This window comes from Puma concolor, chromosome B4, assembly GCF_028749965.1.
Source record: "Puma concolor isolate L17-30 chromosome B4, mPumCon1.1.hap2, whole genome shotgun sequence".
In the NCBI taxonomy this organism is placed as follows: domain Eukaryota; kingdom Metazoa; phylum Chordata; class Mammalia; order Carnivora; family Felidae; genus Puma; species Puma concolor.
In genome coordinates this window covers 8437857-8450810 of record NC_141673.1, presented here as the reverse complement: position 1 = coordinate 8450810, position 12954 = coordinate 8437857, and the positions used below count along the sequence as shown (strand labels likewise).

At 40.8% G+C, this 12954-nt stretch overlaps 1 protein-coding gene across 6 annotated transcripts in view; it reads right to left on the bottom strand.

The window, feature by feature from the left end:
* Nucleotides 1–12954, bottom strand: part of MRTFA (myocardin related transcription factor A) — a 213949-nt gene that overhangs the window by 36201 nt on the left and 164794 nt on the right. For all 6 annotated transcript variants that reach the window (XM_086712187.1, XM_086712188.1, XM_086712184.1 and 3 more), the window contains one exon: nucleotides 6567–6632. In XM_086712187.1, the coding sequence (XP_086568313.1) occupies nucleotides 6567–6573 (7 nt within the window). In that variant the 5' untranslated portion in view covers nucleotides 6574–6632. The remainder of the gene's footprint in view (nucleotides 1–6566; nucleotides 6633–12954) is intronic.

Genomic DNA, 12954 nt, shown 5'->3' with positions numbered 1-12954 from the left:
GAGTAAAAAAGAAACATCCACTGCCATGGAGACAGCAAGCTAATAAAATGATAGTCTTGTTACTATACAACCAAAATGGAAACAGTCTTAACAGAGTACCATGTTGGCTAGTGGTTCTCTGACTCAATAATTTTCAGCAACTGTTGTAAAGATGAAAATGCAAATAAGAGGTTATTTATTGAAAAATAGTTCCTGTTCCCAAACATTGGTTTTGAGAGAAATTAATAAGATATGTGTGTGTGTGTGTGTGTGTGTGTGTGTGTGTGTGTGTGTATACTGCTTTCAGATTCACGAGATGATAGAGCCAAGCTAATGCTCCTCTCATTCTTGAGAATAACAGTGCCTATACTTCAAAAGCATGAACAATATATCGCCTCATTTATTTCCAAACTAACTCTGTGGATACGTAAGAAGAGTTATTATCCCCTTTTTATAAAAGCAGAAGTTGAGTTCAGAAAAGTTAACTGAGTTGCCCAAAGTCACCTTGTTCCTAAGTGGGAGAGTAAGGTGTAAAATTCCACTAATACAATAGCCACCATCCATATGTGACTATTTAAATTTAAATTAGTTAAAGTTAAAAATTCAGCTCTTGCGGCACCTGAGTGGCAAAGTTGGTTAAGCCTCCGATTCTTGATTTCAGCTCAGGTCATGATCTCATCGTTCATGAGATCGAGCCCTGCGTTGGGCTCTGTGCTCACAGCACAGAGACTGCTTGGGATTCTCTCTCTCCCCCTCCCTCCCTCCCTCCCCCCTCCCACACACACACATAGGCATACAACACACACACGCACACACACACACTCTTTCTCTCTCTCCCTCTCTCAAAATAAATAAATAGACATTTTTTAAAAAAATTTAGCTCTTCACTCAAGCTAGCCACATTTTGAGTGCTCAACATCCCATGTGGATAGCGGCTAGCGTTACATAATATTTCTATCACTGTTGACAGTGCTATTGGACAGGGCTGGTCTAGCGGCTAGTTCTTTTGAATTCTAGTAACTTGGGGAAAAGATCCCATGCCATCACCAAGTTACTAGATGACAGAGTTAAATTACAGCCTCTTTCTCATTACAAGAAACTCTGAGGCTTCAGGAGGTTGGTTTATTCTCTTAGAGTTTACAAAAACAAAAATCAGTTTTAAAAGAGCTTTACCAAAATGGATTTGACCCATTTGTACTAAAGAAAAAGAATCTGGAAACTCAGTTTGCACATTTGGTAAAAAATATTATTAGTAACAATTCCCAAGTTACAAATAAAAATATTATTAAGAAGAAATTCAGCTTCCAAGACAAAGGGATCATAGTAATCAATCCTGATACTGCAAGCCATTAAAAAACCTCTTGTTAGAATTTAAAAGAAATTTCTTGGGGTGCCTGGGTGGCTCAGTCAGTTAAGTGTCTGACTCTTGATCTTGGCTCAGGTCATGATCTCAACAGTTTGTGAGTTGGAGCCCTGAGTTGGGCCCTGCGAGGACAGCACAAAGCCTGCTTGGAATTCTCTTTCCCCCTCTCTCTCTGCTCCTATCCCACTCATGCTCTCGCTCTCTCTCAAAATAACTTAAAAATAAATTAAAAAAAAAAAGTCTTCTTGGTGCAGAGATTGCTATAATCAGATGAACAGATTTCCAGCTAACACTGGGGCCCAGTTAAAATGACAGATATGAGTGCTACAACAGGGCCACACTGTCTCTATGTGTATGTATCACTTGGCTAACAATGAGAGCTGAACCATGACAAAGGGATTAAGCTGCAGAACTAAAGGTTAGGGAGTCAAGATATGGCAAAGTTTATTAAAAGTACAGAGTGGTGGGACCTCATTACATAAAGCCGTTCTTTCCAGTTTCAATGTGAGATACACAGGGCCTGTTTGTATGATCCAGTCAAAACAGACCAATTTGCTCACTTTTTCACTTAGCCACATGTTTGAGCACCCCCTTCAGGGGCTAGGTAGTTTGAGAGGCTTCTGGATTGATACCAAGTGGCTGCCCTCTCTGCACTGTGTTGCCCTCGCACTCTTTGGATTCTCCTAACCATTCAGTGGTTAAGTGTCACCAATGGCACCGGCTGGCTGCATAGAAATGCCATTTAAAGTGAAACAATTGGGGCGCCTGGGTGGCTCAGTTGGTTAAACCTCCAACTTCAGCTCAGGTCATGATCTCACAGTTCATGGGTTCACGCCCTGCACCAGGCTCTGCCCTCACAGTGTGGACTCCACTTGGGATTCTCTCTTTCCCCCTCTCTCTAACCCTCCCCTGCTCATGCTCACTCTTTCAAATAAATGAATAAACTTAAAAAAATAATAATAATAAAGTGAAAAAACAAGCTCACTCAAGCAATGGAGCAAGGTTCTTAGAGAATCTACAGGACAAAAACTGATTTCTTCACATGCTTGCCAAGGTACCAAGGTTTTTCTACTACATGCACATGGGAAAATAATGAACTGAGGGTTAATTACAGCATTAGAAACATGCTACTCTATGCTTTTCTCAAGGATTCACAATAGACTAACAAAAGGCTAAGAAGGAAGAAGCAGACAAAGTTCTTCTTTCATATTCAGAAAGATTACAGGAAACTTTTTTCTCATTTGTCTGGGATCAGGAGAATGTTCGTGTTTTCCTTTAAAAGGTTATTCCTCTGCAGCAGCTCTCACTGCCAGAACATTTTTCTTAATTTTCACCTAAACCTTATGACCTTGTACACCTTTAAATGTCAAAGAGAAAGGAAGGCTGTGGGGGAAGTTCTGTCTGAGAACAAAGTGTAGCACACAAGACCCGTCTCTTCTAGGAGTCTTCATTCTGGGTACAGCAGCATTGCTGGGCTTACTCTTTGGACTTGAACATCAGTTTCCTATCTGTGCCATCTCTCCTTTCCCTCAAGATATGTGGCGCTTCAGACATTATTAAAGAAAGCTCAGGGCCTGGATTATGTAATCCTTTGTTATCTGGCACTCTGTATTTGGTAGGGCTTATATAGTGTTAAATGTGAGACACATATTTACATGATGAGAATGACAGATGCTGGGAAGTGATCCTGTTTAAAACACACATCAGAAACCAACTTCCAAACCCCATAGTTTAGATGCCATGAACGGAGCACATCAAGCAGCAGTGGGATTGGGAGATTCTTTAATTCCCTACACTTTACGAGAGGTCATACTCCAACTTAGAATGATATGCAGAACCCCAACCACCCTGAGTGCAAAGGGAGCCACTGAAGACATGGTGTCCTACAGATACGCTGTCAGAACTGAAAGCCAGTCCTACGTGGCAACTGTGTAGGAGTATTCTGGGAGATGAGGTGGGTGGGCTTTTCTTCCCAGAGCTATAAATAAGATTGGAATGAGAAGAACTTGATAAAAGATATAAACACAGAAATGATGAGGCAAAATGCAGCCATGACTACACCACTCCTTTCCCCAGTTTGAGGCCCTACCTACTTCCTAAGTTGTACAGCAAACTTACATATAAACACGCTTTACAGAAACTCCTCAGCCTAGCAAGATGGGAAAGAAAGAGGCCCTTCCAACCAGATTACTTGTTCAGGTCTCCAAATCTCCAATAATCAACAACAACTTGCTGGTCACTTACAAGTTGTCTCCAGCACTGCTCAGGTTTTCTTTGAAAGATGTGGACTGGAGGGTGACAAGTGGGGCTGGTAGAAGATGGCAGGTAGTGGGGAGGTCAGGGAGGCACAGGGTGTTGGAGGTTACAACAAGAGTAAGGGTAGAGAGCACAGGACTATGGTAAGGAAGAAGATTCACTCGGAGGGCGCACAGTTGGCAAAAAAAAAAACCCCAAAAAACAAAAACCCTCAGCTTTGTGAACTCAGGACCTATCTGTGTATCACCAGGTATGTAGGTGAACAGGGAATTTCACACCTGAAACTATTCCCAGGCATCAACATTCTAGAGCTCCCATAATCTCAGAGTTTGCTACCTACTTCCTTCACTAGAAAAGCTGAAAACCAAGACTGTGTCCATAGCCAAAGGTGGTTCTTGGTAGGAGGAAGATGCTGTATTCTCACAGAGGCAAATCACTTCTAATCCTACAAGAAGCACAATTATTCTCACTTCACAGATACAGAGAACAACACAGAGTATACAATTAGATATTCAAAACATTTTAGAACCTGCGCTCCTGATAGAAGTGTCATTCCAAATTCCATGCCCAGAATTCCAACGAGTTTGCAACAGAGTAGTATCTGCTTCTGTGTGTCTGTCATTCACACACACACATATCACACTTTACAACCGAATGTCTTGATTCATTCATTCAGTGCCAGGCACTAGAGACAGGAATATAAATAAGTTACTTTCTCAAGGAGCTCACAGTGCAGTTGGAGGGAAATCTATAAGCAACTGCAGTAAGTGAAGCATCATTTGTCTTAACAACAGAGAATACTACAAGAAATGCTAAACAGGAGAACTGTACCCAATAAATCATATTGATCTATAGTAGCCCCTGGTACCAAGTGAAAGACAGGTGGGAGAATGCAAGGCTTTTAGACACTGAACATCTTACAGATCCTGAGAAGTAGCATTATGCTCTCAGAACTTGTACTGTAATTAGTCAGCACCCCACAGGATGCTGAATTGCTCTTTATTTTGTGCATCGGTGGATTTTAGCCACCCAAATAAACTGTTAAATGTCTTGAGGGCAGGTAACTAATTTGCCTCAAATTTCTTTAATCTCTCTAAGACTACCCTGGGCACAGAGAAGACATTAAACACATGATGTCCTTGGTGAAAGGGACAAGGAGATGAGACTCTAAGTGACCTGTCCCTCTACAAAGGTTTCTAGAGAGGCAGATCTGGAGTGTTTTGTAAAGCACATCACTGCCCTACCTGATCACATTATTGATCCACTGCACAAGCCGTCTGCTCTTGACTTGACTCTTTAAGGGGGGGGGGGGGGGGGAGAATGTTCTTCACTGGAAAGCCAGAGAAGATTGCAGCATAATGTGGGTAAATGGTTTGGTAGTTAATTGCAGTAAACCCGAAGCTGAATTTGAGACTTAAGTTCCTGGCTGATGCTTAGGACAGAAACAGACCTCAGATTCCTTACAACTGCTGTAAGGTTCTAGCTCTTAGAAATGGACCTGCCATTACCATGCCCTGAATCAAATCCCATCCTCACTCGCTTAAAGGGCTTCAAGGGCTTCACACTGTACCTAAAATAAAACCCACCTCTTCTGTGCAGTTGATAGGCTCTCATTTTAGCCCCGCCCACCCTGCCAATCTTACCTTGGCCTGCTCTCCCTTCACTCACCAGGCCCCAGCCACGCTGGCTTCCTTGATGTTTTCAAACGTTTCAAACTGGCTCTTACCTGCACTAGGCTCTTATGCTTGTTCTCCCTTTCCCCTGGCCCTCTGCCTGCTTCTGCATGGCTGACTCCATCTCATCCTTCAGACCTCAGCTCACATATTTCCTCCTCAGGGAGGCCTTTCCTGACCATCTTTATCCAAAGTAACCCCATCTCATTCCTATTATTCCACACCAGCCAGTTAGTTTACATTGTAACAAACTTGGAAATTACGTAATTTCCATGTTCTGAAATTATCTTATTTGTCTCCTTGTGTACTATCACTATTCTCCTTTTAAACATAAAGCTCCTGAGAGCAGGAGCTGGATTTACCTTGCTCCATCAATGGGCACATATAGGTTCCCAAATATTCTGAGTGAGTAAGTGAATGAGAATTAGGAAAATACAGTGGCAGCAGGTCAATGCTGCATTAAGATGAAAAACATCAGTTCTCTCTCTATGAAGCTAGAGACTTACGGACTCTGTTATAAGACTTTTTCCTTTTTTTTTTTTTTTTTTTTTAACTTCATTAGGGTGTGTCCAAGTAGCAATAACACACAAGAGAAAAGAAAGAAGGGAAAGCTTAAGTTCTCCACTGATGACTTAAAAAGAGATGTCAAAAAGAGCAAAATCTTGCTGGTGCCAGTTTCCACTTTATAATGCTGTTGGTATAAAAAGCAAATTTTCTTACTTCTCACAGATTCCAATGTCGGTTTCATTTCTCCCCAAGTGATGTAGTGAGTTGTGCACCCAGTAAACCCAGCTCTGCAAGAACCCCACAAGCACAATCACACCCATGCCAGCCATAGGGTATCTGAGAATCTCACTCTAAAGAAAACCACAGTTGATTCAAAATAAAATACCAGGTAGAAAAGGGTTTTCCCTTCCCAAGAACCTAAACACCTAAGGCAAAACACATGCAAGAGGTAGGCTCTTCCTCACAATACCCCAGCTCAAGATTTGCTCCTCCTAAAAGGGAAGTGTAATAGGGAGTAGAAACCCCTGAAAGGTGCAATTCAAAAGCTAAGGATGGTTCAACGGCACCAGTAAACCTCATGCTGTTTGTTTCACTGAACCTGATCAATAAGGGCAGTTAACTATTAGTGACTGAAAGCCCCGGAACTTGGAAAAGCACAAGAAAGAAGGTGACAAATGAAATCTGTCGCCCTCGTTTTGTTAGATCCTTCCCACAGCACACTAGGCATGCGAGCCATGTTGAAAACGCAACTCCATCAAACGCTGAGAGAAAGAGAGAGAGGCACTTACGCGGCATGATCCCTTGGCTCACCAGTTCTTCTCGAGTCCGGCGCTGCTGGAGCTTCAACTGCAGCACTGCAGGGCGGCAAAAAGAGAGGAGACATGGAGGTTCAGCTGGGCATTCCACCACAAAAGACACATTGTCAAATGCAGAGAAGGTCTCCCGCACAGAAGGGTGTAGTGTGAAAGAAGGGTCCCTTTAACTCGGACTGTCTATAATTGCAGAAGTGGCCTGATACAGCAGGGTTTCCGTATTCTGCTGTGGGCGGCGAGAGGAAGTTGCGAAGGGTCTTGCAGGGCGATAACAATCCACAAAGTACCAAAGTCTTGCCTCTTGCTCAAAACCTCCTACAACACTGTATCCTCCTCCTAAGACTAAAAAAACACAAGTTCTTAACTCAAAGGAAATATAATGAGGACCAACACCCAGCAGGAAAGGCTTTCTAGATGGTCTACACTGTCTTCCTGGTAGCATGTGTTTACCACCATGAGTGCAGCAAAGACACGGTATTCACACAGATCAGGAAGTATTGGTTATTTGTAAAATCTTTTCTTTTGCATCTAAAAATTACATGTACTTTTAACTGAGCAACGCATTTCTCTCGACCAGAAAACATTTTACCATTAATATAACTCTTTTCTTCCTCTTACTTTCATTTAGAGCTTTTTTTTCTGTTGAGGTGAAACCACCAAGCTACATGAGTCAAAGCGCACGTGGGGTAGGAGAGGGCGACGAGTATTTCTCCTATTTCTACTCTAATCACCTAATGAAACAACTCCATAGGCATTTTTATGAAGTTAAAAGTCAGTGATCTCTATTTCAAATGCCAATGAAACCTAAAGGGCATTCCCACCGCACACCACACAGAATGACCACGGCACAGCCTGCATTCAAAGGCTAAGTGTGAACATGTTCAGAGGAGGAGGGCTAGGAGGATCCTGAGCCAGGGAGACTCCCCTTACATGAGAAGTCTGCAACTGTAAGGTCTCTACAAGTCACATGTGAGGGAGACCTGCATCTATTAGGAATCACATTACCTTAAGTACCTGCCTTTTCCATTCATAGAGCAGTTTTTAAGAATGCCTCCAAGAATGGCAGAACTCTAACTAGGCTCCTGACTACATCTCAAATTCAGCAGGACCAAAGTAGAACGTGTCTTTCTCCCAAAAACCTAACCCACTTTCCATCCTCACTTCTCTAAATGGAAGCACTATCTGCAAAGCCCCCCACTCCCTGACTCCTGAACTAGAATTAAAATTTTTGAGCCAACTTCAACTCCTCCACCTCCCTCACACTCCTCCTCTTACCAAGTTACTGGTGCCACAGTTTTGCTATGTTGCACTGAACACTCCCGGGCTCTCCCACTGTAAGCACCCCAATCAAGGCTGTCTAATGACTCTTCCTCAAGTCTCATGTACTGGCCTGTTTATTCACTTCACCTGGAAATACCTACCCTTTCCATCTGACCTTCCTGACTCCCCAGCATGCAGAATTACTCTAGACCTCCTGGCAACTACCTTTTATCTGTTATAGAAAGTATAGTAATAGTTTACTCTGTGTAATAGTTACCCCTGAATGTAGTTATCTCTCCTACCAGTTTATAAACTCCTGGAGGGCAGAGAAAATATCTTATTACTATATGCCCTCCATAGTACTTAATACACAGTAAGCATTTAATAATTGTTTCTTGAATTCAACTATATCTCAAAATGGTAATACATATAGTCTGAGAGATCTAATCAAGAGGTTATAACTATTATTTTTTTATAAATTAACACCTAAAGCCTTGCAAAATAAATGAATAAAACAACAGCCACACTAGTGGCATTTATAGAAAGTGTGCTCTGTGTCAAACATCGTTCCATGTCCTCTAATGTTTTAACTCATTTAATCTAACACCCCACTACGGAGAAACATGGGCATTACTAATCCCATTTTAGAGGTAGAAAAATAAGGCCCAGCGTGAAGTAATGTACCTAAGATTATTCCACTAATAAGAAGTGCAACAGAATTTGAACCCAAACATTCTGACTCTAGAACTTGGGTTTCTTATTTCTCTGCTTCTCCAGAGTCTTCCAGAAGCTGCGGAAACAAGAGGCATACAATATGAGCACCTGGATGGGTTCTCTGGTGAGACAGACAAAGGGACTGAGGAAAATGGATGGTTCAGGCCAAGGTCAAAGGAGTCTGGGTGATACTTCAGTAAAATAAATTTAAATTAATCTAAGAATTTGATTTCAGATAAATTAGAACCATAGATTAACAGCAACATTAATTATAAAAATAAAATGCAAATAGTTAATAGCTAGGAGTCATCGAGCATTGCTATGTGTCAGACCCTGTTAAGTGACTGACTTGCTTTTAATTTAATTAAAAAAAAAGCCCCATGAGGATGGTACACTTATTATCTCCATTTTACAGATAAGGAAACTAAGGATCAGACCTTCAAAATTTTGCCTTGGGTCACACAGCTCCAAAGTGCTGGCATGAGAATTCAGTACAGGTCTTTGTGATTCTAGAGTATGGGCATTTAATACTATACATCTCTTTAGAGGAAAGAAAGTAAGAGGAAAAAAGGGAAAATATCTGTCAACTTTTATATACAGTGTTTCTAAAGCCCAGTGTAAGATGAGCTATTAGAAAATGATTTTAAAAAATTTTAAGTTTATTTTGAGAGAGAGAGAGAGAGAGAGAGAGCGCGCGCGAGCGAGAGTACAAGCGGGGAAGGGCAGAGAGAAGGAGAGACAGAATCCCAAGCAGGCTCCACATCATTAGCACACAACCCAATGTGGGACTTGATACTCACAAACTGTGAGATCATGACCTGAGCCAAGATCAAGATGTTCAACCAACTGTGCCACACAGGCACCCCAGAAAATGATTAAATACAACAAATTGATTTGATTTGTGAGAATAGAGAAATTTAGAAATTTAAGAAACTTACTTACAATTTAGTAAGTCTGAACACTTCAAAGGAACAATAACTAATGAAAACTCTGGCCATCATCCAAAAATAAGTCTGAAATATCAATCAGCAGCCCTCCTAAATAACCCATCTATATATAGGGCCATAAGGGATATTATGCAAACTTCTTGACTGAAAAACTTGTTGCCTCATGAGAGCAAAATGTCTATGACTCAAATTTTCTATGGAGAACACAGTAAAGGCCAATTTACTAGCTCAAAGAGGAAAGTTTATCTAATAAATCTTTCCATCTGTAAAACTAAATGAAATTAAAGTCCAGTTATCTGAAAATTCCATCCTGTCCCCTCTCAGCAGTGAACTCTAAACTCCATGCTTATCTGAAATCTGACCAAGTTCCCCATTCAAATAATAGAATTCACCCTGTATCAGTAGTGTCTGGAGTATTGGTACAACCTGACTATAGATAGGTACTGTTTTATACATTGCACAACCCTCCCCTGCCAATTTGAACAAGGTTTATAAGGAGGATTAAAAAAAAAAAAAAAAAAAAAAAAAAAAAGACCTAAGCAATAAACTCCAAACTATAGTTGTCAGTCTCTACTTGATTTTGTTTTAGAATTGATCTGTTTGGTTGTGTATATATACACATCCTTCTTCTAAAACTTTCAACTACAAAGTAATAGGTTATCTATATGAATTTCCCCTTAGTCTAACTTAATTCCTCTCAATTCTAAGCACTCTAAATAAAATGCCTATTATGTGCCCAGACTTTAGGGATTATTCATTTTAGAAGAAATCATTTAATAACTCACTTATAGTAAACAGCCTAAGAGCCATATGTGCTAGTACATTTAATGCACACCCGCCATCACCAAGGAGTATCTGACACAAGTTCAAATGATCATATTCATAGGCAGTGCCAGACCAAGTAGATTCAAAAGAGTAGGAATTTGACAAAATCTCTCTATTCATTATACACCAGCATTCAGATTTCTTCTCCACTCTTCAAGTCGATAAAAACTAAACAAAAATACCTATATGTGTACATGCATGAGTCTTTATCCTTTCACTGTTATTGAATTCCACAAATTTAATATATCATGTGTCTCTAAAATTAATCAGGAATTAATCAGAATTAATCAAGTTTTCTACCTGTTTCAAACAAAGGTGATCAATTGCTATTTGTATAATTGGTTTCCTGGGAAATCAAAGCAAAGGAGTAAACATCATATATTTCTGCCCTGTAAGGCCATGGAAGTGGGTTGATGGCATTCAAGGGGTAATGTCCCAGAAACGGACACCTCAAACAAATACATGATTCAGGACTAGAAAGAAAAATCAAAAAGTGATGCGTCCTCAAGCCCAGCACTGTGGCTTCCACTGGTCAGTGGTCCTGGATTTCACTGGGGAGGGAAATGTGCATCTTGGAAGGTTGTCCTCCCCCTTATTCATATTTACCCATTAGTGATTCCACAAAGGCTTCTGGAGTAGAGGATAAAGTATTTATGAGGGAAGCAGAAAAGAACAGGAAGGGGGTTAGTACAGGAATGACCACAAAAAAACCAAAACCCTCCTTTGGCATCATCCTTTGTTCAGTGAAACCTCTTCAAGGAAGATTCTGACTGCAGGGACATTTCCAAAGCCGGATCTCCTAGTAACTGGTCCACTGTTTTCCCCTCCATAACCTTTAGGTACCAGTCCCAAAATAAATAAGCAAATACAACTTAATTCAACAACAGACATCACCACCTCTAACTTCAAACCGGAGAATCTGTTTCACTGGGATGATCAGAGAAGGAACAGGGTGGGTTTTAGCCTTAGGGGGAGCTTAGCAATGCTAATAATTAGAATACTCATCTTTGCAGCAGTGAATTACACCGATTTTATTGGTGTATTTTGTACCTGTTTATCTCCCATGCCTTAAAAAATCATTTAGTGATACCCAAATTGTAAACCACATCACCCATCACTTAGAACTAAAGCCTATTCTCTGAATATTCACTACTTCCATCCTTAGACTGTATGATTAAAAACAGGTGAAGGATGTCCCAGAAGAGGGTACTCCTCATGTTCTGCTGCCTAGGTCACTTTATAGCATCACCACCAAAATGCAGACTGGAAGTCGGGATAGAGACACAGATCTCTGTTCATTTCTCATTCATCCGCCAAACAAATATTTACTAAGTAACTACTATGTGTCAGGCCCCATGTTAAGTGCTGGATACACCTGTGGTCTCTGCTCCTATATAAAGTTTTCAGTCCAGTGGGGAAACACACAGCAAATCACATATCAAAAGTACAAGTTATGATTAAGGTTTTAAGAAAAGAATGAAGGATATGAGAGAGGTCAGACCCTGGAATTCATAGTTTCTCCTCCATATGCTCTGTAATAACCACCTTTTCACATATCCTCTTTACTACTGTATATATAGTCAATTATTTAAGATACTAAAACTCCTTAAAACACAGAGAGACCTTGGGGCAAACTGTATTAAAATAAATAAATTCGGGCACCTGAGTGGCTCAGCTGGTTGTATCTGACTCGTGATTTCAGTTCAGGTCATGATTTCACAGTCGTGACATCAAGCCCCACACTGCCAGTGAGAAGCCTGCTTGGGATTCTTTCCCTCCCCACCTCTCTCTGCCCCTGCCCCCCCCCCCCCAAAATAAATACATAAACTTAAAAAAAAAGTTATGGGCACGCAGTTCATTTATTCACTTTGTGTTTATTTGCTTCACACACTAGTTGGTAAGCACACCAATTCGCCTCATATCCATGCCTCCTTTAGTTCTTCCCTAGTTTCTTGTCAAAACTCTTCTCAGGCATTCATGCAAGAGATATGAGGTTCTACTAATATATGCCAGATATTTTGCTTGCTGCTGGAAATACAGCAATGAACAAAGTCACTGCCTTCAGTGGTGTTTACACTTTCCTGGGTTACAAGAGTGAAGAGTACCTTCAAAGAAATACTCAAGACACCACATCCTAACTAAGCAGTTAGATTCTTCCCATTATTCAATTCATCCATTCAAGATCTTTTGCCCTCTCAAAGCCACAGTTGGCTACTAGAGTACTGGGTACTACAAGTATGAAAAAGACGTGGTTCTCATTCTCATGGAATTCTTACACCTAATGGGAAAGAGAAGCTCAAAATGTCTGGGGAGCCTGGGCGGCTCAGTCAGTTAAGCGTCCAACTTCGGCTCAGGTCACGATCTCATGGTTCATGGGTTCGAGCCCTGCATCGGGCTCTGGCTCTGCGCTGACAGCACAGATTCTGTATTTTCTTCTCTCTCTGCCCCTCCCCTGCTTGTGCTCTGTCTCTCTCTCTCAAAAATAAATAAACATTAAAAAAATTAGAAAGAAAGAAAGAAAGAAAGAAAGAAAGAAAGAAAGAAAGAAAGAAAAGAAAAGAAAAGAAAGACCTGATGTCTGTAATGCAGACTTCTACTTAAAAGGTCATAGAAAAATG